The sequence below is a fragment of the Nipponia nippon genome, unplaced genomic scaffold (assembly GCF_047370975.1).
Source record: "Nipponia nippon isolate SJK-2023a ecotype South Korea unplaced genomic scaffold, ASM4737097v1 scaffold_1, whole genome shotgun sequence".
NCBI lineage: Eukaryota > Metazoa > Chordata > Aves > Pelecaniformes > Threskiornithidae > Nipponia > Nipponia nippon.
The window spans coordinates 81,912,391-81,939,761 of NW_028262290.1; the positions used below are offsets into that span (position 1 = coordinate 81,912,391).

General features: G+C 41.9%; 1 protein-coding gene across 2 annotated transcripts in view; it reads left to right on the forward strand.

Moving 5' to 3' along the window:
- The first annotated feature begins 1,010 nt into the window (after nt 1–1,010).
- FBXL7 (F-box and leucine rich repeat protein 7) overlaps nt 1,011–27,371 on the forward strand; it is a 196,073-nt gene continuing 169,712 nt past the window's right edge. Inside the window, exon 1 of one of the 2 annotated variants that reach the window (XM_087736876.1) lies at nt 1,011–1,571. In XM_087736876.1, the coding sequence (XP_087593002.1) occupies nt 1,535–1,571 (37 nt within the window). In that variant the 5' untranslated portion in view covers nt 1,011–1,534. The remainder of the gene's footprint in view (nt 1,572–27,371) is intronic. The other variant, XM_087736892.1, reaches the window with a different exon arrangement.

Consider the following 27,371-nt stretch of genomic DNA (forward strand, 5'->3'; position numbering starts at 1 on the left):
GCGGGCTCTCCCGCGGCAGGGAAAACCATCATCCCCAGTTCTGTCGTTTGGGTGGGCTGCCCTCGGGAAGGGCCCTTATCCCATCGGTGCCATCCCTGATGCCGCTGAGCGTACTCCGCCATTGGAGATATGTAGTGTCCTGTTAGCTGACGTTGGTGACCGTAGGTGAGTCCCTATCAGAGTTTGTAATAACAGCCCTAACGCTTGTGCTGGACGGGCGTACGTTGCTTCGCGTTTCCTGACGATCCCCGTGGTCTGTGAGAGTTAAAGAGTCTGTCTTTTGGGGTGAAAGAAGTTAAGAGAAAGCTGAATTAAATAGAAACATCTCATCTCAAAGCACCAGCCCTATGGGATATCTGAAGAACTAATTTGGGGACGTTAAACCGTTGGGTTTTTTCTCTCTGATGTGGTGGCAAAGGCCAGGGGTGATCCACTAAAGCGGAGTGTCTGTGGGAAGACTATTTTGCAAGGGGGAAAACAGCTCCAACTGCGGAGAAGCGGGGAACAGAGGTATCGGACCGCCTGGGTGGCTCCCTGTGCGCACCCTGGCTGCCGGCAGCTTCTGCCAGCCGCAGCGACCTGCAGGCCGCCGGGGCGGTGCCGGGCCCTGGGAAGGGCGCCCGGGCAAAGAGCTTCCAGCCGCGCCCCGCAGGGACCCCCGCCAGCCCTCCTGCAGGGACGCCCGCTGCCCTCCTGCAGGGACCCCCGCTGCCCTCGCCGTGGGCTCCGGGGCTCGGCCGGGCAGCCCGGGGAGGGCCCGCCAACCCCCCCCGCCGGGGCACGGCCCGGGGCCAGCTGAGGAGGGAGAGCCCCGAAAGGAGAAGGGCGGGAAAGCGGGGCCGGGGGAGGCAGCGGGGGAGAGCGCCGTTCCGGGCGCTGTGTCTTTAAAGGCCGGGGCCGGCTCTCGGCTCCGTCCTCCATCCTCCATCCTCCATCCTCCATCCCTCCCCCCGGCCCGGCGGTGCTGGGCGCCGGGAGGAGGCGCCTGCCGCTAACAAAAGTCTGCGGCGGCGGCGGCGGCGGCTCTCCCTTTCCTCCCTCCCTCCCTCCCCAGGCAACAAGTGGCTGGCGGCAGCTTCCCGGGGGAGGCAGGAGCGGGGCTGCGAGGAGGAGGAGGAGGAGGAAGAGGAAGGCGGAGCGGTGCTGAAGGACCGGAGGAGCCCCAGCGCCGGCCGCGGGGCGGTGGAGCCTGCGCCCGGGGGCCGTCCCGCCCGTGGATTATAACTGGAGCCGCCTCCCCTGCCCTGACACCCTGGCTGGAAACCGGGGCGGCCCGATACACGGCATTTTTTATCCTTTCCCCCTCTCTCTTTTTTTTTTTTTTTTTTTTTTTTTTTTTTTTTTGAGGGTGGAAGGGAGGGTGTCGGCCACTCGAGAAGAAAGTTACAGAGCCGTTTCGGACATATCGCCGTGAAAACCCCCTTGGGTTTTTCCCCATCCACCACCACCCCGGCTCCGCTCCATCATCCCCGCCCCGCGGTAGAGATGCTGCGAGGCGGCGTGAGGAGGCGACGGCGAGCATGAAGCCGGCGGGATGGGGGCGAACAATGGCAAGCAGTACGGCAGCGAGGGTGAGTCGGAGGAGGGGGAAAAAGAGGGGGGGCTGGGGCAGCAGCGAGGTCACCCCCGAAAAAGGGGGGGGGGGCCGGGAGAGGCGCCGCGGCGGGGTCTCCCCGCCGCGGCGCCTCTCGCCCGGCCCCCCCCCCCCCCCCCCCCCAGGTTTGGGCGACCCCCGCTGGGATCCAGGACGCGGCCCTCGGGTTCCCACTGGGCTGAAACCCTTAAAATACCTTTTTTTATTTAACAGATAGGAGGTAACTGCCGTCTTAATTCCCGATGTAGAGGCAGCGGGTGCGGCTTAAAACGTGGAGGCAGCTCAACTTTTTGCTACAAAACTTTTAGAGCGCTCTTTGTAATCCTTCTCTACTTGTCCTTATATCCCAGGATCCTTATATGATGCAGTATGGTATATGACTGCTTCCTGTCTGAACAGAAAAAAATAAAAAAAATTAACCCCAGGAAAGGAGGCGGGGGGGGGGGGGGGAAGTTAATGTTCTCCAGCTGTTATCCATAGATTGTACTCCTGCAATTTTGCTTCAAGTGAAACTTTAGCGGGTTTGGTTTTAGATATGCAGGGCCTGATTCGTTCTTGTGGAAACCTATCAGTCTGGCTGGGGTTGCATCAGGGACGAATTTCGCCTGCTTTGCTGCTGGTGTGAAGGGCTACTGGAAGAGTCAGCTGGTGTCAGGCAAACCTATGGCAAGTACCGAAAGTCTGTCTTCCTGCCAGCAAGTTTTAAGCTTTCTTTAACTTTTAGCAGTCTTGTATATGTCTTGCCCTCATAGCATTTAGGCAACTATATAGGACATATGCCTTCCCCTCATAGTATTGGGCGACTATATAGGATCACTACGTTACCCCTCTCCGTTTTTTCTTTTTTTTTTTTTTTTGTTGAGGGCTTGTGGGTGGAGCGAGGGAGATGGTCCTATGGTCTGCTCCGTTCTTTGGGAGTCCAGAAGGCAACTGCCAAAGAATACACCTCTCTCACATCCAAAATATGCATGAAGATTGTGAAGAGGAAAGGGGAAAAACACCATTTCTTGAACAGATTCTGCAGTTCCTTTCATTTATTGCCAAATGAGCTCTGCTTTCGGAAGAGTTGAAGAAGTCGGAAGCTTTAAGCTAAAGATACTCTCGCTGTTGTAGGGTTTAGCTCACTTGATACCATCACTGGAATAACTTCTGCATAAATTCCGTGAACCTGGAAGTCGCAATCAAAGCCTCTTCGGATTCCTCCTGCAAGGGGAAGTCCTAGTTCGCCCCCAGAGTTGAAAGGGTCAGTGTTCATAGTTCTGGTCGCTTGCAAGAATCACGTTGCCAAGGGGTGTTTAGTGCGATGACAGGAAGGCATGGCTGCATCCCTGAGCTTGCCTGTGAGTTCAGAGGAATGCTTGCTTCAATTAATGTACAGTTTTGCAGGAGGAATGTGATGGGCACTGAGTCTTCCGCAGCCCTCGGTGAAGCGGAGGAGAGCTTTACTGCTCCGGAACTACCTGATAGGAACTGTGAGGAAAAGGAAGATTGGTGCAACTAGGATATTCTTAATTCAGTCGCCTCTTTCCTCCATTCCGAGTGGAGGTTGGATCCTGGGAATGCAGACTACATGTGGCAAATTAATCTTTGCAGTACAAACCATTAGTTGTGTTGAGAAATAGATAGAATACTGGTTTAAAAATAAGAGAAAATAAAAACAAATAAAAAAATCCCCAAACCCCATGGCCAAAACTTTCATCTTTCAATTTAGGTAACTTGTCCCATGCATCATTAGTGTGCTCATAAATCTGGGTTTCCTGGCACCTTCTAGCATCATTAATTACTGCGAAACTTGGAGAAGCTCTTGTTTGCTACCTTCTTTCTAGGTGATGCAGAGAAGAACAAATCTAAATCTGGTAAAGGGAGGCCTTTTCGCATAAGCTACTGAGGCTTTTGGTGCCTTTGACAAACTGAGCTGCTTAACTGCCACAAAAAGTTGCTTTTTACAGGATGCGATTGTGATCCCGGGTGGAGGGGTGGCGCTCTGAGGAAACTCCCGATTGCTGTGTGCTTTAAGAGCAACCTGAATATCTGGGTTGAAGTTCATAGAGCGGTATCTGCGGTTAGGCATGTGGTACGTCGTTTTCAGCATAGTGGGCTTTGTAGGCTAATGTTGTGCTATGTTATGCCATTTTAGGGGCGGAGAAAAGTACCTTTATTAGCTGAACTTCTTGAATGCTGTTTTTGCATTTGCCGCTTGCTGATGTCTTAGGTGAGATTTCAGAAAGACAGCTACAAATGATTTTTAAAATGGCTGTTGTTCTTCACGCAGCTGCTGTGAAACTGCAGAACATCAGGAATTTGCCCAAACTGCTTCTCATCTCAAAGCTGAAGAGAGAGATACATTAGGGCAAGGAGAACTCCTGCTCAAGATACCACTTCTAAAACACTAGATAACCTTTATTACTAGGAAATTATGTTTTGCATGGATTTTTACATTGTTACGCTTAGCAGTACTAGACAATTTTTTGTAATTCACATATACACCGTGTATGTGATAATCGCTAAGTGTTTGGACTAATGACAAAAACTACACTGTACTGCCTTTTTTTTTCTTTTTTGCTTGTCTAAGGCTTTATTGAATAGATTTTTATTGGAAGCAACAATTGTCATGTTAAGATGGACAGGAGAGTGGGATGTTTGAGGAGCCTAAATCAGTTTGTTTAGAGAGTCTGGTGAATAATTCCTGGCACCTTTGAGAAGTATGTCTGTTTTCCACACATTTAGTTTTCTAAGACTGGCTAAAACTTGCTCTAAACAAAGGTTAAACGTGAATAAAAGTGCTTCTCTGAAAAATCGTGTCATGCAGATGGGATATGAACACAACACTCATTTTAAAAAAATACAATTATAACATACCAAATTTTGTCTACAGGAGTTTACCTCTTTTTAAAAGCAAATTATGAAATACAAGTTTATTTTCCTAGTTTTCATTTGGCCTTTTAAAATGTTTCTATAAGGGAGATGATTTCTGAAAGCTTGTTTACCTAGAAAAATATGGAGCTTGAGATTTCAGGCTTATCAGAGTGTGCAGTAGATTTGGACTGAAGTGTTAAAGCTCGAAGTTAGTCTTTCTGAATGTGTCCCGGCAGTCATGTTTGAACAGAACAACTGAAGGTAATAGATCACTGGAGCAAGAAATCCATTTGGTTCTGGAGCAGTTCTTGTAAGGCTTGCACCTATGCAGTGGAAATGTATTGTCAGTTACCTTAGCAATTGTGCTTATTGTTGTCGTCCTTCACTTTCTTGCGTTAGGGAGAAATCATTCCCCTTTCTGTCATTGATTTAGTTCTTTACTTGATTTTTATATAAGAGGAGGCATGCCTATCTCATGTCTGATAGCAGAAGGAGCAGCCTGTTGTTGTAGAAGCTATCAAAAATCAGGTTTTTTGTTCAAGGACCTTTGTTAAAATGTATTGCTGAAGAGAATTGCAGCTGACCAAGTAAGACATGATTCATCATCACAGATGAGGAGGTTGAATTGAACTATATCGCCCTTTAACTATTGCAGAGTTGATTAGACAGTTGCTGTTTGTACTTTGCTGCACACCATTTCTATGGCAGTTCTGCACAGAATAACCTCGTGTGCTGGGCACGAGGCTAGGCGGGGGCTGGCTATAGAGCCCGCTGCTGGAGCGGGGAGTAGCTGACATCTACCCGCTTTCTTTGGGAAAGGTGACTGAACGCTGTCCCTCTTATCGCCTGAAACACTTTTGCATCTGCAAGATGAGAGGGAGGACTTTAAAATCACAGGTTTCTGTTTTATAAGGAAATTGGCTTTGTGACGTGAACCAGCAGAGCAATCTGTGTTCCTGCATATGAAAGGAAGCTGTGGCACTGAGGTGGAATGGCTGCTTTCCAAAATAACCATAGCTTTTCAGCATTTGCCATCCTCATTAAATTGTGAGACTTGGGAACCAGTCAAATTTGAGAGCAGCTAAATAATAGTACCACATTTTGACAATACCAATGTTCAGACCTTATGAAGAGATGTCTTTTTAATGAGTCAACTGTCCAGATTGCTGCAGTTGTTGATAAAAATTCCTTTGGGTATCTCCTGCCCCTTCTCCTTCCAGAAGCTGGTCTAGAGAGGGTTGGTGACAGCGTGCAACAGCTCTGGTCGATGTGCTAAAACGCACCATGAAAGACTTGATATGATGCAGGAGCCTGGTGCTGTGGAGAACAGAGGATGGCAAGGGAGAAATAGATGAAATGGCAGCTTAGGCAAGGAAATCAACATCCTTCCTGAATCACAAGCCTTGCCGACAAACTCTTTTTTTTTTTTTTTTTTTTTTTTTTTAATCTGAATATTTAATTTGGGAAGATTTAAATGGAAACTCTTTGGGAACAACTTTAACTCCATTCTGGTTTTGAAAGAGTTCCTTCTCCAAACGTTTATTTGTGGCATTCTATAGTCACAACCCACTTGGAGAGAGAAATTCTGTGCAGATCCCAGTGTCCTGCTAGTGTAAGTGCCAGTGCAGAAACCTACCTATGTAATGGGATATAGATGCCACAAAGCACAGGCAACGTGGTTCACGAAGGTGGCTTTAAGTACGACGGTGTGTGAGCTGGTGTATGGGAGCTGAAGCTCTCTAGGGGTTGTCAGCATGTAGCACTGTGGTCAAAAAGGTCAGTCTGCGTTCATTTTGGAGTAGGCTACTCCCCTAAATCCCTCCCTTCAGCAGAGGGAAATGGTTACGGTCTGCTTTACAGACCTAAGATTTCATACTTGTGTCTTCTTTCTTGAAGATGCTGTTGGACACAGAAACTCCTTGCGAATGCTGCCTTTGATTAGATCCCTGCTAATTCAGTGATGGCAAGTGTTCTGACACATCAGACATCGCGTGTGGAAATCCTTTAAATCCAAAAGTTCTGTTATTCAGGACATGTAGACTTTTGCATACGTTAGGCTTTGTTTCCTCTCAAAGTTTTGGTAGACTAACTTCATGTGCAGTGTTTATGTCAGGTCTGAAAAGTGGTATAATATGGTGGTCTTGCACTAGAGAAATGCTATTACTGATAGGTAAGCTATTTTGTTTAAAGAGTCAAATCAGAATAGTTTATCAATGGTTTATACTGGTTGTTAGTATCTGTGGAGCCTCACAGGATATGTTAATGGATGTAAGGGAATGGAAAAGACAGTGAGTTAGCTTTTATTGAATTATTTAATTACAAAACTATGATTCCTTCCCCCCCCCCCCCCCCCCCCCCCGGTATCTTCTCTGTGCACTACACATTCAACAGCCAGGGCGCTTTTTGATTCTGGTGTTATTTTTTTCTTTTTTTCCTGCCCCATTAGACTCCCAGAATCAAGTGAAGAGTCTCATCAAGTTAGGTGCTAAATGGCTCCTAGGCTGTGCAGTTTATTCCCACTTTGCTTTGATGTCTGAGTTGCGTTTATGCATTACTATCTGATGTGTTAAACATGAAATTTAGCATGTAGCTTTTACCAGTGTCTTGCTTACTGTTCTGACCCTTTCCCAGGTGGTGCGTTGAGATAATGTATCTTGCTGTACTTGAAGAAGTCTTTTTGTCCTGGTTTGGCCAGTCTTCTCTCCCACACCTCCCCAGTGCGTAATAGCTGCAATTGAACCTTAACACCCTCCATAGGACTACTGTAAATATTATGGTGCTGCTCAATGGCACTTCTTGTGTTGTGCTTACTTATGCAATCATGTTCCGCTTTCTGGTGCGCGGCTGGGATCGGTTCTTGCATTTTACCTGTAGCTGTGTTTCACTCTGCTGCCTTCAGGGAGCTGAGACTTGCCTCTGAACAGGCAGATTTGGTCAACAAAGATAGCAACATTCAAAATGTCAATCCTTCAAGCAATGTTGATTTTAAAAGTGAATTTGCACTCTGACAGTGGCCAACTGCTGCTAACCAAAGGTAACCTCTGCAGACAGAAACCTAAACCTGCTTAGGATATTCTTGTTTTAATGCAACTTTCAACTGAGTGATGGAAAAGGATTTTGTGTGTGTGTTTACTCAGTTTGTTTCCAAAAAGTAAATTTACTCTAACCTCGGTGCTTATGTTGCTGCTTGTTGTCCAGATCACATGGCAGGGGCAGGAGGAGGGTCGGATACTGCACTTAACTGAGCTGCTGTGCTGCTTTTGGTTTCTCATAATACAGTATTTTTTTTCTTTAAAAAAAAATAAAAACACAACAAAACCAAACCCACAAAAAACCAAAACAAACAAAAAAACCTCCAAAAAAACCCACCCAAAAAACCAAACCAAACCAAACTGCCTCTGCGTGTGTATGCAGGCATGTGTGTTTATATGCACACACAAAGTAACAGATTTGTGGGGGGTTTAGGCTTAAAAAGTTGCTAATGTTCTCTGTAGCTTTCTAGAAAGTAACTTAGTGGGTCACATGCATGTTATTTCATAGGATGTTACTTGTTTCATAAAATGCTTCTGGTGGAAGGTAGGGTCTCTTTTACTTTATTATTATTTTGTTAATAGATATAAGCTAAGTAACTGTACTCTAGGGAGTTATCTTTGGCTTGGATGGTTGCTTCAGCCCAGTGCAAAAGTAACTGGATGCTCCTTCTTTCGCACATTTTATTTAAAAAAAAAAAAAAAAGGGGGGGGGGGGGAACTTAACTGGGTGCCAGTTAGAGGCCTGAATAAACTTTGGTGCTGGTGATGCATGTCATGGAAAGCTTCCAGCAGAACCCTCTCAGCTAAGCTAGTAGGAGTCTAGGATGTGCACATCCTCGTCTGTCTTTTACCCACTCCCCACAGGCAGCGAAGGAAATGAGATTGCTTTGGTAACTTTCCTAAACTGAAACTGCATTTTTGTTTTCTTGAAAGAAAGTGCTTCTACCAAACTGGCCTCATAAAATCCAAGCTGAAATTGATACTGTATCGTTACTTGTGGAAAAACATCAACATGTATTCAGAATTGGCTACATGATTTTAAGTCTAAATTGCTAACCCCAAAAATCTCCTCAGCAAACTTCGTTTTCTGGTGTTTTCAGTCCTTCGGCTACTTCTGGATTCCTCACTTCTGTGAACAATTCCTAACTAGGAATTGGTTTGCTTCTTTGTGGGTCTTGTTAGTGTTAGGAAAGTGATTGGCAGAAGGCAGTGGATAACATTTGAAGGCTGAAACGCACAAGTGGTTTATTTCTGCTCTTTGTTTTGTAGTCAGCTATGCCTATATTCTTTAGTACAGGGTGTGTGCTTTGCTAAATTAGGACAACTATTTCATTAAGGAGTAAAAACCTTCAAAACTTGAAAAATGGGTGGTAGGCTGTCAGTAGAATCTGCTCCTTTTTCATAACGAAAAGAAACATGCAACATTTTCTAGGAATATGGATGTACAAGTTGTGACTGGATAGATGTGCTGTGGGATTCTGTTACTCAAGTAGCACTTAGGTTGAGTACTAGTAGTAGTGTAGCTGGCCTCAGGGGGAAAAGCTATTGGTTGTATCTGGTCATGTTCCTCACTTAATGCCAAGTCTACCTGCGTGCCTTCTAGCATAGACATCACATGAAGGACAGTTTTGTGCAAGACCTCCTTGGAGGAGCTGAACCATAGAGGAGGTAGCACCATCTTGATGTTACGCTGTAGGTCATTAAAGAAGTCCCAGTTATCCTAGATCACACCTCTTACGTGCTTGCCACTGTGGTTTCTGTATCTGTAGATGTCTCCATACAGCAGGAGACTTCAGCAAGGAGCATGGCCATTCTTCTTATGAAATTAGTAAGATCTGTGTATTGACCAAAGTAAGGGTCTTTACTCCAAGAAGCTCTAAAGCAAAACCAAACAGGACTAAACTGTGCTGATCAAATAAATGCTCTCATATATCTTCTATACGGAGGTGTGAAGAAGTGCTGTTGTGATTGTGTAACATAGACTGAACTGTAGTAAAGCCTGGAATAGGCACAAGCAGTTTCAAGTACTGCCTTAAAGAAAGGCTTGAGTTCGCTGTGCTTTGAACAGATATTTAAGGAAAAGGCTCCAACTTTGTGCCAGTATCCAAACTCAATAAAAGTAATTTCTTGGCAAAGTAGGTCTCTTCACCCTACACACTTTTGTGACCTCTGTCTTAAACAAGTAAATGGGGAAAGAATTGCTGGGTGGTTTTTTTGTTTGTTGTTTTTCCTTTCTTTTTTCCTATATGCATTTTCCTCACCCCACCAAGTTGAAACCCTTGTTGTAAAACTACCTGTTCACGCAAATGGATGTTTAACACACACATCTGTATTTATTTGAACTGGGTAATTACTGTAGGCATCCGGATGGCATTGGGAATCTTTTTCCTTCCTGTGCTCAACAGCACTGTTTGCTGAAAATGCAAGCCCAGGTTTCATTTATATGCGTGGGCTTTTGAACAGAGGAATCTATAGTGGCATATCAGTTATTGCTCTGATTTTAGTGGATCTTTGCTCAGTGGGAAGGGTTTGTTTTCTAACACATCCATTTTCAGAATTGAGATATGAAAATGCATAACATACAGCAGCTTTCATTCAGAAATAGGTGGCATAGGGACTCACTTGAGCTGAAGAGTCATGTAGTTAGACTTACATTGCCATCATAGCCTTGCTTTAGTAGTGTGCGTGGTAGCACAGTACTTAAGCTGGAGCTCTGTATTCGAGGCAGGCTGTGCTAGTAAACCCTTCCAAAGACCCTTCCTGGAGTAAAGAGAGAAACAGGAAGCTCTCTTTCATGCCCCTGTTTTGAATCAGGAAATTCCTGTCTGCAATACATAAATTTGCCATATCAACATCTTAAATCATGTGGCAGTTTGCTTTCTTGGGGATTTGTGTACAAATGTGTATAATAGCCACAGTCTTCTCAAACAGCATACTAACTTGGAGGAAGGTGTTTTAATAGTCTTTTCAGGGAATCTATTTTAAAAATTATCTTCCTCGATTTCCTTCTCTGTTTCCATAAAAACACTAATGAAATTTGCAGATGATATTATAAAAGGAGCAGTTATGAGGTCAGATGTCTTTGTTTGGTTGGGTTTTTTTGAGAAAGAAAAGGAGAAGCCAGAAACACTGGTGTAATATCAGCGATAGTTAACTAGGAAGAACTGCTTTTGATCAAGAGTCACACAGGCTTGTTTGACAGGGAAAGGAGAATTTGGATCAAGTCTAGCTGTCATGTTACAAGTGTAACCTAGTCAGTTCTTGGAGAGCCCAGTCTTTTATTGCTGGTATGACCGCATGCATTGTGGAGAAGCAGGCCATCTATTTAAGGCTCTATATTACTTTCTTGCCAGATTGCACACAATCCTCTTTCTGTGTGACTGCATGGGACAGAGGAACTCGGAGAGTTTTTTCCTTAAATTGTGTAATAATTACTTAAAGAACTAGTGTTACATTTAAATCCTGTCCTTGAGAGATAGTAAAGCTATTGTGGGAACTGATGAACAGAAAGTGCATGTATTTGAGAGTTTCTTACAGTGCTCGTGGCTCTGATAATGAAATATGTTGTTGTTTTGTCACTGGCACAATGATGGTAGTACTTTATCTAGCTCACCACTGGAGTGCAAGACAAAAGGCAACAGCTGGTCACCAACAGAAGTACTGAACAGATCATCTTTTATGTGGTACCTAGTAAAACATATTTCTATTCTCTGTATTCCATTTGCCTTTTCTCTGACAGTTTATAAGGAAGTTGCTTGTGGCATCAACATAACTTTTTTTTTTTAAACTAAGATGATGGAAACAATAAGCAATTGCTGAAATATGTGGTGAAAATTGTTGATATTATACTACTACGACTCATGCTTTTAGAATTTTTGGAACCTTAGGATTTACTAAAAGAGGTATAAATAAAAGCCTCAGCACAGAAGGATTTCAATTCCAGTTAGCCATGCTAGCATTAAGTTGAAACTAACAACATGCTCTTGTATGTCAAGAAGATCTAGTAGCTGACCTTCCTCCTTGAGTTCATGTTTGATTGTACTCTTTTGTAGCCAACAAGCTTGAAGGCCCTCATCTGTTTTTAGCAGGGTTTGAGAACATAGGTGTTCTTACTGCAGAGCCTTTTGCTGAGGAACTGCTCTCTTGCTCTGCAATGCTAGACTGTCAGGGGAGATCAGTACAGGCAGTAAAATTAAATTAGAACATCTTCCAATCAACGCCTGGTCATATCTTGATGTCTGCTTTAGAGCTTGAAGTATACAAACTCACAGATCGGAAGTGACACCTCTGGAGATGTCTAGGCCAAGCCACTGCTCAAAACAGTCAGCTAAGAGCAGGTTGCCCAAAACCATGTGCAGTCAGATTTTTGAGCACCTCCAAAGATGGAGACATTACAACATCCCTGGGCAGCCTGTTCCAGTGCTCAGTCACCTGTAGATTTAAAGAAAATAAATATGGATGTTTTCTTATGTTTAAATGAAAGTGCTTGTGTTTCAATTGTGTCCATTCCCTCTTGTCTGCTCACTGGCTGTCACTGGAAAGAGTCTGATTCTGTCTTCTTTACTCCCCTCTCTTTCTCCCTCCAGGTATTTATACACATTGATAAGATTACCCCTTGAGCCCTCTCTTCTCCAGGATAAACTGTCCCAACTCTCTAAGCCTCTCCTTGTGTGTCAGATGCTCCAATCCCTTTATCCTCTTTGTGGCCCTTTACTGGACTCATTGAATGTCCATGTCTCTCTTGTACTGAGGAGCCCAGACCCTGACCCAACACTCCAGATGTAGCCTCACCAGTGCTGAGTAGAGGGGAAGGATCAACTCTTTCAATCTGCTAACAATGCAGTGGTGCAGGCTGGGATACAGTTGGCCTTCTTTGCTGCGAGGACACATTGCTGGCTCTTGTTCAACTTGATGTCCACCAGAACCCCCAGATCCTTTTCTAGCAAGCTGCTTTCCAGATGGTTATACCTCCCCAGGTGCAGGACTCTGCATTTCCTTTCATTGAACTATCTTCCTGAGGCTCTTGTTGGCCCATCTGTTATCCTGTTGAGGTCCATCTGAATGGCAGCAAGCCCTTGATGTATCAGCCAATCCTCCCAGTTTTGTATGATCTGTGAACTTGTTGGGGGTGCACTCTGTCCCATCATCCAGGTCACCACTAGTGATGGGGCTCCAGGTGCACTTCGTGCTGCTGATCACAACAATTTCAGCCCAGCAGGTTAGTCAGTTTTCAGTTTGTCTCACTGTTTGTTTAGCTAGTCTGTACTTCATCAGTTTGTCTATGAAAGTGCTATGGGAAACAGTTCGAAAGTCTTACTGAAGTTAGGATAAACCACATCTGCTGTATTGCCTTCATCCACTGAGCCAGTCGTTGCCTTGTCAATGTCTATCAGGTTGGTCAGGCATGACTTCCACTTATAAATCCACACTAATGACTCTGGATCACCTTCTTGGCTTGGAAATGTTTTCCAGAAGGCTCTGTCATTTTTCCTGGATTGAGGTGAGGCTGACCAGCCTGTGGTTCCCTAGATTGTCCTCCCTGCCCTTCTGGAAGACAGGGGTGACTTTTGCTTTCGTCCTTACATACCTCTTCTGATTGTCATGGCCTTTCTAAGATAATTGAAAGTGACCTCACCATGGCACTGGCCATACCACTCAGCCCTCGGAAGCGCATCCCATCAGGTCCTATGGATTTGTGTCTGTCCAGTTTGTTTAAATGCTCCCTAACTTGATCCCCCTGTACTTCTACTGGTTACTTATGTTTACAGAAGGTACTACCAGGCTTTCAGAAGCAGTAGAGTCAAACTGTAGCAAGTTCTGTCAAGTGTTAAGGCTGTCTTACAGTAGTTGAGTATCTCTAAAGAGCGCTCTGTAAACTTGTATCTACAGCTGGTTTGCAGTTTTTCAGCTATAATTTATTTTTACCTTGTATTATTAAGGTTAAAAAAGTCTTCATTTCCACTGTATAAAGAAACTCACTCTTTCTCAATGACTATGCTTTCTCTTGGCAGAGAACAGATAAAATAGAAGAATCCTCCTAAGAGTTGTGGTGGTAGAATCCAGCTCTGGAGTTTTTTTGTTGCTGATTCTGGCAGCATACATGGTTTGTGCTTTCATGAAAAGCTTCTTCAGTGGAGTTTTGCTTGTTTCAGAAGGAACAGCTAGCCCAGGATCACATTTTTTTGCTCTCCTAGATAATGAAGATTGTTGCTTTAACTAATGAAGAAGTTATATTTGTATTAATCATGGTAGGAAATAATTTCTGCAGTTTTCAAGTTGATGTAGCCATGACTGATAAAAATATTTGACAGTAATCCATGTTCTACTGGTGTAAAGATTTGCTTCTTTCCACATATTCTAGAATTGGATCAAAAAGGATTTAGATCTCCTATTCAAATTATGGTGCAAGGGGTAGGTTAATATTCAAGTTTAGAAGAAAGCTTATTTTTCATAAGTGAGATAATGAAATATGATTGTCTTAAATTTTCTTCTGAAAACAAAAAACAATCATTAGCAGATGACACAGTTAATTTTTAATGCTCTAAAGCACTCATAGATCCTTCTCAGTTTAGAATCTTCTGTTTAAAACTAAAGCTATGTACAACACAATGTCTTTTGGGTATTGCTACGTTACGCTACTCGGCAATGAAGTTTACATTTTGGTTTTAGTACCAAAAAGCTACCTTTAGGTTAATTCACCTGTTAATATTATCTATTCCTTGAACATTTGATCTGTGTGGCAGAGGGGGTAACTTTCTAGCAACATGGAAGGTTAAATGCCCTGTGACATAATCAGGTCTATGAAAGATATTGGGATCAGAACTATATCCACAGTGCCTGAATTAAAATGTTCAAACAAAAAATTTTAGGGGTGACTTTTTTCAAACAGGCTTTCTTTCCATTTCTATGTATAGACTATACAGCATGGCCTGGTATGAAGTTTTCTTTGGCACTCAGGCATGAGCAGAATATTTTGCTTATGTCTTCATTTCTCTTGGGAAATTATTGCTTTTTATTCCCCTGTGGGTGTACCTTTTGTTGCACTGCGTGGTTGTCTTTATGGAGAAACATGAATGCTTGTTGTGGGTATTTATTTCTCTTGCCAGGAACTGCTGGAACAAAGGTGAATGTGAAACTTCCTCTCCCTCAAACAATTACTAATTTTTCCTGCTTTGATTCTGGTTTCAAGAGACTGTATGTGAGAGAGCTTTTCTCGTATCTGAGAAATTATCCAACTGTGAATGGGCTTACAGTTTATCAAGAGGTAACACAGGAACTGTGAGTAAAGGGAAGGGTTAGTTTCTGTTTGGTTGTCCAGGAATTTATTGATTGAAGGACTGTGTTTTGATTTAGGGCTTTGGTAATGATGTCATTTGCATCTCACTGTGAAAGTACATGGTATGTCAAGCTGTATTTCTGTCTCTGAGAGCGGAACTGGAATGACTGCCCAGCATCTTAAAAATTGTACATGTTTCTCTAGCTGTGCATCAGGTAACGAGGTGGAATTGAACCACCCTATCACTTACCATTTTTGAGCACAAGAAGAAATGTTGGCAGCGGAAGTTGGTCACAAGTGAATGTTGCAGACCTGTTCCTTTCTGGGTTTCTTGCTTTCATTTTGCCAGGCCTCATTTTCTATAGAAAATAAATTCATGCCCTTCTGTGGATAAGATCTCCTCCTGCCCTTCCCCCCGCGTCCTTCACTGAAGTGTAGGGTTTCTTCATTAAGTCTCTACATGAGCAAAAACATTCCTAGAAAGTGAAGTTTGGCTTCCACAGGATTAGAGTCTAAACCAGAACAAGTCTAGTCAGACACAGGAGCCTTTCACGCAGCTGAGTTGGCTGTTAGTGGTTGTGGGGTTTGTCTGTTTGTGCCTTTTAAGTACCAATTAATCCTACCCGTGTTCTCCTCAATTTTCTTCCTAACTGAGGTATCGGTGCTTGGCTGAAAGGAATGTGGTAGGTAGGACACAGAGCCTGGTCTTTTCGTGAATTGAGTCATACTGATAACTGCCTTGTTTCTAACGCTAGCCGTCCATGGTTTTGAGGAAATGTAAGACAAATTGTGAAGGATTCTGAAAATTTAGGAGGTATTTTTGAGCCAAGGCCAGGTCTCTAACTATGCACGTGAGAGAAAAAGAATCCTCACACAATCTTGCTTTAACTCTGTAGGTGCTGGCTTATGCGTAGCAAGTGGAGTGTGGACGAAATCCCTGTGTGATCAATAGAACTAATTCTTCTAAGTTTTTGTTTTAGTTGAACAAATCCTGTACTTACTAAGGGCTGAAAGTGGAGGTACTTGGCAGTTGGGCAGCCCTGTGAAGAGAGCCCTCAAGTCTGCTGGCTTATGCCCAAAAGCAACCGTTTTGTACAAGATGAATCCTTGATCTCACATGGAAAAGTCTTCCAGTAGCTAGCATTCTCCAGAAATAATGAACACAGTCTAGTACAAAACCTCTCTGGAACAAATGGGATAGATCAAGCTCACATATTGGTATGTAGCGATCTAGCCCTGTAGTCCTAGATGGCTGATGAGGAAGCCTGCTTTATGTACCCAGGTAAGGAAGGGCAGGGTGGGGGAGAGGGTGGTGTCTCTGGAGTTCCTCAGTCTTTCACACAAATCCTTAACTAGTAGGCAGCATGACCACACTTAAACAAGTGTGTGATGTTTTACTCTCAGTTTTACATGAGAAATCTGCTTTTGGTCTTTGTGTTTGTAACCTGTAGCAGTGTTGGACATGCAGGATGAGCAATGTGAGAGCTCAAGGGCAAATGCAAAGAATTCTCGGGGTTTTCATTAATTTCTAATCCGCTTTGATTTAGCATGCTCTCCGGAAACTGTATGATAATGGTGCAATGCTGCTCTGTGGTACCTTTGCACTCAGATCTTTCCAACTGTCCCTTAAGCCCTCCGCAATTCCTTCCATCTCTCTAGAGCTTTACCTTTCCACAGGAGGAAAAAGTATACATAGTTTCTTCTTCATAGTTCTTGCAGGAGCTATACTTCGCCTGGTTGGAATTTGATCTGTTTGAGGTTCTGTAGTGTCCAATGAAAAATCTTTTTTGTTATGAGCAAGAACTGCTGCTATCCCTTTTCCATCCTCATTGGTTTGGAAGTGTGTTGCCAATACAGCTTATTGCTGCTTAAATCAAGCAGGGTCACAGGAGAATTGGGGACTGCTCTTTAGTCGGTAGCAGTGGATGTCAGAACTAAGACTAACAAAATTGTTCCGCCTCCTCTCCCCCACTTCACAAATGGTAGGTACTCTAAGTTGATTTGAAGATGAAGATTAGTCCTTTCCAGCACTTATTGCATTGTAACAACGCATGCTGTTCCAATATGAGGATTTTCGTGTAAAACTTTTTCTTTGCTGTAGACTTGACAATAGGAGGTCTGAGGAAAAAAAAACCTCAGTGTAATCTCAACTACATATTCTAGCGTCTTGAGTCTTACAACTGAAAGCACAAAGAGGTGGAGTTGCAGGGGAAAGGGGTGTGTGTGTATGCAGAAGACTGAGAAAAACCTTTCCTGGACCATGAAAGAGATGTTTAGCAGGTAAAACATCCTTTGAATGAATGCCTTACAGAGAGTAGGTCAATTTGTTTTTCTAGTGAATCATCTAGTGAACTGAGATGTTCCTGGTTTTAACTACGTGTGTATTTGGATGACAGAAAATGGTGGAAGATTAGCAAATTACATGAAGTGTTCTCTGCTATTCTCTTCTACAGTAATATCAAAATTGACTTTGCTTCAGTTTTGAGAAAGGGACCTTATCTCATGGTATGGCTGAGCCTATTGCCTCTGGAATAAGAGCTACTGTTTTTTTTTTTTTTTTTTTTTTAAAACGGTTATTTTTTAAAATAAGGACTCTATTTTTTTAAATCTTCCTCCATGATGGAGCCATAAAAAGTAAAAAAAAAAACCCCAACCAACCAAACAAAAAACAAACCAAAAACCCCCACCTTCGTATGCTAATTCCTACGTTTAGGTTTTGAGTTTGCCTGCCAAACAGCTGAAGTCCTGTGTTAGTGATACCAAGACTGCAACATTAGCAATAAGTTTTGGACTTCTGCAAAGCTGTATGATGGGAATAGAAATACCTGAACAACAAAATTCTTTAGGAAACTGGCCTTAAAATTTTAAGTTCTATAAGGTCAATGTATATAATGGAGATGTTGTGTATTCACACTATGCAGTGTTGTTGATATTCTGGCCTTTTAGTTTAAGTGTACTGTATTTAAAAAAAAAAAAAAAATTGCATTCATGACTTGCTTCAAACCCCTGCTTCTTCTTAGTATATGTGTTAAGTTAATGGAATTTCTAAAATTTTAAGCTCTAGAATTCCAGTAAGAATCCTTAAAGGAGTTTTCAATCTGGTTCCAGTAAAATGGCTTTGAAGAAATAAGGCTGAGGATACGATTTTCAGTGTTCTGTGGTGAGCATTGACTTTTGTGATCTAAAAGGGATGGCTTATTTCTGAAATACTCCATTTGAGTAATGGAACTGTATTTTGTTTTGTTTTTTTTTTTTTTTTTATTAAAATGCAATATTCTGGTAGGGACAGTCAAATGTACTAAGTTTTGCCTTAAAAAAAAAAAAAAAACACAAACAACCCAGCACAAGTGATGTGAGAATGAAATGTGTTAAGGAGACTGGAAACCAGACTCACTGTACTTTCCTTGAGACTGTCTAGCCCACATCAGTTACACAGGAAAGTCATTAAATCCTGGCCGTCTTCTGAAATGCATCAGCTGAGTCCTGATAATTCTAGTTGCTAGCAGACCAGAAACCAACTAATTGCATTTTTCATAAACAGTTTACCATAATGTTTTCATAGCTTCAGCAGAGAAGGAAAGGAAAAGATATGCTTTCTGACTTTTTTATGTGAGACTGAGAAACAAATTGGCAAAAACTGTACTTGTCAACAGATGCATGCATCTTCAACTCTGATGGGTTTTATGGAGGTGTTCTTCTTTTCACCACTGTTGTCTGCTTTCTTTTAAACAAGTTGATATCTACACACACCCTTTCCTGGTATTAAAAGCCTTAGCAGTATCTTCATTAAAAGCAGAATGTGATTTGTATTTGAATGTATTCAATATATACAAACAATGCTAACACTAATGCTTTGTGTTAATATAATTAAGGTAGTGCATTGAATTGACCCAGTGAAATGTGACAGGCCTAGTCTTGTTTTTTTGTAGGGCTATCCCCTTCGGAAAGTTGCGGAATTGCAATTCTTTTATTGATGTAATGTGTTCTTAGTTTGCTGCTCTTCTGATGGAGATGAGATGAGACATCAGATGCAATAAGCTGAGTATTACCCTGGGACTTTTTGGTGGGGTGTTCTGTGATGGAGGAAACAGGGATGCTGCATCTGAGCAGTGGCAGAGTAACTCCTATAAAGTGCAGCTTTAATGTGCAATCAAAACTTTTGTGAACTTAAATAAATTTGTTGCTGTCTTCCATCTATTAAAGGACTGACTTTTATCTTCCTCTTTCCCAATAGGTAAAAAGAACTAGAGTAGCTTAATATTATCTCCTGTTTGGTCGTAGTCCAAAACACATCAAGGATCTGGCACATCAGGCAGTCCTTCAGTGCTTTCTAACTAGGTTGGGAAGAGTATCATTGGTTTGATTATTTTTTTTTTTCCTTTTTTCCTTTCCTTCTACTCTTTACAGTAGACATAAGAAAACTCCTCTGAAGAGATTGCATTAGTTGTGAGAAGTAAACGGACAACTCTTCCTATCTTATGTTTTGTAGTTGCTTTGCCATTTATGTTAAGATTTGCTCTGAAGTGTAATGGATTTATGATTTGATAACATTGTATGTATAGATAACACCATTTAGATGAGTGACACAAAGGCTTTCAAAAGTACTTTTAAAGAAAGCTTGCTGCTTCAGTTACTTCCTGTGCTATCCTGCAGTGTGAACTGCTGCAAAGCTCTGCAACAATGTTGGAAGGGTTAAGGATTAGGTAAGAAAGATGTTCTCATTTTTCCAGCTAGGGCTTTGAATGTTTGAAGGAAGTTGAAAACATAACAGGTAAGGAATCCATCCAGAAACTGCCAAAGGAATTCAAATTTGTAATTTTGGGTCAAATCTGCTACTGCTCCTTCAAGAGCTGCCACTCAAATTGTCTCTCAGGAGCAGAAAGTAAACTTCAATCTAAGATCAGTCTGGATTCACCTTATTGTGTTCTGAGAGACGAACATCACTGGTTGCCTCTGCTTCTCTGATCCTTGGACTCACTGTTAATCCAATTGCCTGCTGTGCTCTTGTAAAGTCTGACAACAGTTCTTCATAGTTCACTGGCTGTCTTCAAAGTAAATAAAACCTTGGGTATACTCCCATGTGGAGATGGCTGGCTGGCTGCAACTGCTGCTTGACTTTTTGCAGCTCAGGTAGTGTTTTTTCTGTACTGGTGTAGTTCAGACTGTCCAGAAGTGTTTAACGTCTTAAAGAATTTTCCCTTATACCTCCTAATCCCTTTTGAGTAAATTGTGAAGTGGCTAAGAAGCTATTCTTCCCTTGCTTAATGGCACAGTTGTCTCCTCAGATAAGCATAAGTATTTCTATTCTGCTGTATAGCTTGAGGAGAAGTGTGGGAGAGTGGGCACTGCAAGTGCTTGTGTTGTTTTGTAAATGCTTTTTGGGACCCAGACAAAAAGTAATGTCTGGAATATTTCTGTTTATTGTCTGTGAGAGGCACAGGAAATAAGAAAGGCCAACTAAATTATAGCAGCCAGAAAACTCCTCTGAAGCAAAGGAAAATTTAGGAGTGACAGAACTGGGCCTTGCTGTCCACTGGGTCTCTGTTGCACATTTCTCATAAATCTGGTGACAGAACTGGATCAAGGCTCCTTCATTCCAGAAAAGCAGAGGGGGAAATGAAGCCAGAGGTTCAGAGCCAGATTATCAAGTAGAAAAGGGAGAAACCTCGCCTTGTCTCTCCCAGAATCTCCTAACTCTGTAGGTGAGTTCTCAAGTAGGTACCAGAGCTGCAGGCAAGTTTGTAGGCAGGATTTTCTTCCACATTCACTTAGTAGAATAAATGGTCTTGATTTCCTTTTGCTAGTTGGAGTTGCAGACGGTAGTGGAGGATGCTAAGGACAGGTACTCTAAGTGAGTCTTGTCTACTCAGCAAGTTGAACATGAGCCAACAGTGTGCCCTGGCAGCCAGGAGGGCCAGCCGTGTCCTGGGGTGCATCAAGCACTGTATTGCCAGCCGGTCAAGGGAGGTGAGTGTCCCACTCTACTCCGCACTGGTGTGGCCTCATCTTGAGTACTGGGTGCAGTTTTGGGCGCCACAGGACAAAAAGGATACGAAGCAACTGGAGAGCGTCCAGAGGAGAGCCACAAAGATGGTGAAGGGTTTAGAGGTGAAGCTGTATGAGGAGCGGCTGAAGTCACTTGGTCTGTTCAGCCTGGAGAACAGGAGACTGAGGGGAGACCTCATAGCAGTCTACAGCTTCCCCCCGAGGGAAGGAGGAGGGGCAGGGGCTGATCTCTTCTCCCTGGCGACCAATGATAGGACCCAAGGGAACAGCAGGAAGCTATGCCAGGGGAGGTTTAGGTTGGACAGTAGGAAAAGGTTCTTTACCCAAAGGATGGTGGAACACTGGAACAGGCTCCCCTGGGAGGTAGTCATGGCACTGAGCCTGACAACATTCAAGAAGCAACTGGACAATGCCCTCAGACATATGGTGTTAATTTTGGGGTTGTCCTGTGCAGGGACAGGAGTTGGACTCTGATCCTTCTGAGTCCCTTCCAACTCAGGACATTCTATGGTTCTCTGATTCTATGAAGTGTGAGGAAATTGGTGTAAAATACTGGATGATCCTGTACTGCCTCAACTAATTGGGAATCTCCAGTCTTGGCAAAATTCCACCTATGTTGCTGTAGAGATAAATGACCTGCAAGGTTTTCAAGTCCCCTCGTCTCAAGGCAAAGTTGTTCGCATTTTCTGCCTTCTGTTTTCTTGCAGCCTAAACTGTCCAATCTTTAAGTTAAACACATGCATGAAAAAAAAAAAAAATTAAATCTGGGCATTTGGCCATAGTAAACAGACTAGAGTTGCTGCTTCTTTGAATGTTTAATGACAATAAAATAAATTGTTGCAAAGTACTTTATGCCTCATTTGTAGCAAAGTACCACTTTTCTCTTAAAATGCACGTGAGATGTAAAAGTGCTATTTAGACTTGAATGTCTTTTTTGGTTGATACTAACCTCAAATGGTGATTGATTCCTTGGGATTCATTGGCGCGCTTTCTGCTAACACAAAACGTGTACTTGACCTGTGAGAGTGTGCTGCTGTGGGACTACTTGCCTTCCTCTGTAACATGTGGGCATCTGAGTGTCCTTCAGAGCGGAACTTTTTTGTATGGATTTACATCAGGGAGAGACTCTGTGCGTTGTGCTGTTGTATTTCTGTCATGGAGTTTAATACTGATTATTTGCTCTTATCCTAAGAAATGTTGTGTATTGACTGTGCTCATCTCTCAAGACTGAGAGCTCAGGGTTTGTGTAGTGACTCTGTGTGTGTCCAATGATTCATGCTTTAAATTTAAGATTTTAATGGCAGTTATCAACAGTGGCAGAAGTAGGAATTGGAAGAAAAGCGCTGTATGGGCAAGATCGCTCTCTCAAGATGTTCGTGGAAATACCTTTGCACAGAGCCTGAAATACACGTACTGGCTGAAACAAGAGATCCCTGTAGCCGGGTGTCCTATCTTCCACAGTAACCCTTAGTGAATTCCAAAGAAAGAGTAGTTTAATGCAATCACATGAAGAATTATTTGACAGAACCTGTAAGCTAGATTTTTTTTTTTTTGCGGGGGGGGGGGGCGGGGGCGGGGCATGACTGATATCTGAAGCAGGAATGAGAGATATGTGGGTCTGCTTTTCTTGTTCAGTCTTCACTGCTCCGTATTTGAAATATTACAATTCTACTGCCTACAGTAGTCAGCAGAAGTAAAAAGCTGCGGTCATATTTTGTGTTTAAAAAATAAATCCTGCAAATTGTGATCATGCATCACTACAGTTATCTGAAAATGTTTGTTTCTGACACCTTGTGGTTGAGCCCCAGAGCAGCAGCAATATGAGAAATTTCATTAGGGCGAGTCTGTTTTTATCTTGCTGTATAATGCTACTTTTCTAGCTCTACTCCAAAAGTACAGACTTGTTATGTGACAACATATTAACCTAGTTGTGAAAACTACTCCTCTCAAGATGATAAAATTAGTTGAAGCTCCATGAATTTGTGTTGAACTGTGAAGGACCATTCTAGGGTTCTGGAAATTCAATTTTGTCACATGTATAGTACATCCCTAACTATTGGATTTATGGACCATAAGAAATAAAGCTGCCTTTTTCCAAGCTTTTTATTTTTTTCTGCATAAGCATTTTTATTGTTCATCTGTTTCTAATAGCTCTCAATAAGGGATGGGTTTTATAAAATATTTTTACAGCAAAAGCTTTGAAGCATATCATTGTTTGAGTTCATCTTACCCTGAAATATCTTTTTCTCAAATACTTTGCTTGTATCACATGGGAGTGATGGAGCTCCAAGCCCTGGCTTGTACTTGATGGGTCTGAGTGGGACAGCTTTCACTGAGAGTGACTTTGTCTGCAAGTCCAAGCCTCTGTTCGCATGCAGAAGGTATGCTTGTTCTTCTGAAAAGCTCTACTTCAGAAAAATGAGACTACCTTTAAAACTGAGGGTCAACATATAATGAGAGCTCATCTATCAGCTAGGTACAGCTATAAGCCCTCTTAGTTTTAGTTTGGCTTATATGGGGAAAAGGGCATTTTCAAATGTAGTCTATAATGATTTCCGCAGATCAGGTAAAATACCATTGGAGAATCCATTTATTGCTGCTATAATTGTCTAAACTGAGATCCTCATCCATGTAGAAGCTTTGCATGAGAAGAAATGCTGTTCCTAATGGACATTGCTTCTTCAGCAAAAGTTTCTAAAGTTGATCTGGCCTGTGAATTTCAAATAACTTGTGCAGAATTCCTTTATGGACTTGAAGCCATTCCAGGGGTTTAAGAAGGATTGTGAGGTTTATGTTTCCTCCTTGGTAAGGACAGAAGACAGGCAAATGGACACATTTACTATCTGTGATTATTGGCTGAATCCCGCAAAAAGCGGATTTTGTAGCTTGATAACCACTCTGACTCAACGCTGCATAACTTGCATGTCTCTCTGTTTGTAATTATCTAATCCTGCCTTAGGCTTGCTTTTCCTGAATACTGGTTTTTGTATGGTGAGCATTTCCTGCAATACAGGACTAAAAAGTGTTTTGGAGAGGTTCTTTCCCATCACAAGATGGGATGGTCCATATCTAGACAAATGTCTGGTAGTAATGGCTTAAGTTTTTCTGACTTATTCTGTAGGTCATATTTTTCTTTAGCCTTAATGAGGACTGTTGTTCTCTCCTAGACTATACTCTTAAAAGAAGAATGCTAAGTACTCTGAATAATTTAGGTACTTTACTAAAAGCTGAATACTGTCAGCAGCTGCTGCACTTCTCCAAGGAGTACTCTTGTCACTGGCCAGTTTGTTCATGTTTTTTGTCTACTGGCAGTAACAGCTCCTGATAGCTGGACGTCAGATACTCACAGGCATGTCAACGTGGCTCTGCTTCCCATGTTGGGGAATCTATCTTAATGCTCTGGATTAAACAGAGCAACTGGGACCTGGAAACACTGATTGTTCTGCATGCCCTGGCCCTTCCTATCTTAAACTATCAAACAGCTGTAATAGGTGATTCAAAGTGGGGGGAACCCCCTTCAGGGAAACTTGTTCTGCAGAAGTGTAACCAGAGAGGAAACTTAGGCCTGAGGAGTTTTTTGATCTACATGTGCTGAATTTTAGGTATACTGTTTATCATGTAATTCTGGAAACACAGAAGTAATCCAACTACATCTTAGTTAAATGCCACGTCTTTATTAAAAGGTAAAGTATTTGCATGATTTACCAGTCATTGATTGATTAATTTAAAAAATAAAATAAAAAATGTTTTAATAAAAACCACTATGGGAATTGTAAAGATAAGTTCCAAAAATGTAGAGGTTAGATGTGGTTCTCACTTCATACACAAATGAATAATAGTTAGGAAACAGATGGAAAATGACAGCATAAGTAGATATAACAGTGTGGCTGGACCTTCAGAAATTTTTCCAAGCAGGCATTCAGACTTCCTGCCATGGGAAAATCAAGGTAAATATTTTGCTTGTTTGTAACAGCAAATCATATAAATTCTTTTTTTCTGCTTAGTTATGCCTTCTGTTAGAGGGTCCATGTGTTGAGGATTGCTTTTATCATTAGTTTTCTGTTTCTGTTCATATTCTTGTCCAAATCACCTGCAGCACAGGATCCAGAATCTTAAGTAGCCTGTCTAGACTATTTAAGACCTCTACTATTTGAGCTAACAGCAGTCTGTGGTAAGCCCTGATAATATGTTGTTGTTATCCCCAAGGATTTGCTTATTCAGTTGCACAATTGACGAACACATCAAAGATTGACTGGTAATCATGGTTGCCTCTCTTTCTTAATATGGTTTTGCCTGAAGATCAGGATGGTGACTACCATCTATTAGTACATCTTTCTGAAGCAGGTCTCCCAGGCATTCAGAACAGTTACAGGGAACATTTAGTGGTCATTTCAACAGTTTTCACTTCTACACAGGTGTCCCTGGGTAGCTTTTAATGTGAGTGGTGTTGCAGAGCTCCTAAAGGATATGTAGACTGTGAAGTGTTTGTAATACTAATTCCCACAGTAACTGGTGTATAATAAGGCGGTTAAGGTTTAGAAAGGTCTGGTTAAAAATTGCTGTCCATTCACGAAACTATTGTAACCTTTGACATGAAAGGAAAATAAGCATATAGATTCTTTATGTTAAAAATAAAATTTGGCAATAGAATGCAAAAAGCCATTTTGACTGCTTCTGACTGAGTTTGGAAACCGGGTGGGGAATGCCTGACATTAAGCATATACTGTAACCCATTATGAAGTCAGATCGTTGTTAGAACTTTCAATGTTTCTTTAAGAATTCTGACTCAAATGTAAGTAGTTATTGAAATAATATAGGTATAGTGTGAGGTACCCAACCAGTGCATATCATTTACCAGTACATATGTAGTTACGTACTTTTTTGTTGCAAGGAGATTGTGAGGAGGAACTTTCTGAGATGAGATCTGACACCTCTACCTCGCTGGCCCTAAGTGGCATAAGTTTTTGTATTAGCAAATGTGTTTGTTTTACTTCAGCTGTGCTCTGTCTTGCCTGCCTGCCACAGTACTTCTCTCTACTTCAGATGTAGCAAGTTAATGGTGGTCTTTGGAAACATATTCCAAAAGCCTCATCTAAAATGTGGGTGTACAAAACAGGTGTTTGCTCAAGGTCATCGGGACTCCCATTGCCTCTTGCTCAGGCAGAATGGAAATTATTGGCCTAGTCATAGCCAAGACCCAGGAAATACAGTTAGTATTGGTATCAAACAGATGGAGAAAAATAATCTGCTGTTATTAATCTTGACAATAGAAATTGCATTCACATCGTGTATCAACTTTCAAGGTGTATTTAATTGTGTTTTGAAGTCATTGCAGTCATATGAATTTTGACAGCCTTCAGGTACCTGGATTTTTGTGGAGAATTTTAGCCTCCATTTTAAAAAAATGTCTGTCTCTTCAGAGTTAAAATGACTATGCATACAAGAACTTTAAAATCTGATATGTCATATTGGATTAAATTTAAAATTTAGTGTTTGCTACTGTGCCCTATAGAAATCCAATCTTGACTTGAGAACAACTTACAATACCATACTGCAGCTATTGCATACAACAGAGAAACTTTTAAAAGGTTCCCCATTCCCGTAAATTTTCATTTGAACATGCAATGTGCTTGTAAAGACAGTCCAAGCTCACATCTTCCCTGTAAGGTACTTTGTCTGGAAATCGCTCAATTTAGTAGGTTCTTATGGCAAAACGTTCGAAGTTTTGACTTGGAGCACTACAGTGGAGCACTACAGTGTTTGTATACTAAGGTCAGGTATTCTTGAAAATGTGGGTTAGACTTAAAACAAGTAGCTTGATTTTTCATAGCATTTCAATAATTTTAGCTGCAGGTATTATTGCTGTTATTGGTTTGTTTGTGATTTTTTTTGTTTTTGTTGTTGGGGCTTTGTTTGTTTGTTTTTGTGGCTGCTTAGCTTTTGATTTTTATATGTGCAAGTATGAATCTTAGTTAACTAGAAGTTCAAGTTCATTTTTATGAGGTTTGACCATAGATCAGCCCTATGAGTCTTCAATTGACCTTGTGTTCTTGGTGGCAAGTGTTACACTTTTTTTTTTTTTTTTTTTTAAGATTGCATTGAAAGACATTTGGTAAAGGGAGAGGAGACCTTTGAATAGATCTGTTACATATTTGGTGTCTTACTCTTCCTTTTCTCTCCAAATGCCATCAAAGAAAGTTTCATGATTGACAGTTCACAGATAGGAAGCTGTAAGGTTTTTGTAATGCTTGTGGTAATGGTTGTCATTATGTTGAACATGCTGCTGCTGCATTGTATTTTCAAACTTTCATTTTTGTCCAGCTGAATTTTAGTACAAAATTATATCAAAACCAAACGTATATCAGTTTTAGTTCCTTAATGAAAGGAAGCTCTGCCTTAGGTTGCTTATGTTTAATGTTTACTTCAGAAAGGGAGTGCGTCTTTTCTACTGACCAGTACCTGCAGGGTCACTGCAGCTCTTTGCTGCCTCGTCTCCTTTTCCCCTACCACCAGTAGTCCTTGCAAACCTGTCTCCTGGGACAAGGCATTAGCCTCTGAGCATGCAAATGCTACTGCCATGGTAGTCCGAATTTTCTCAAACAGCGAG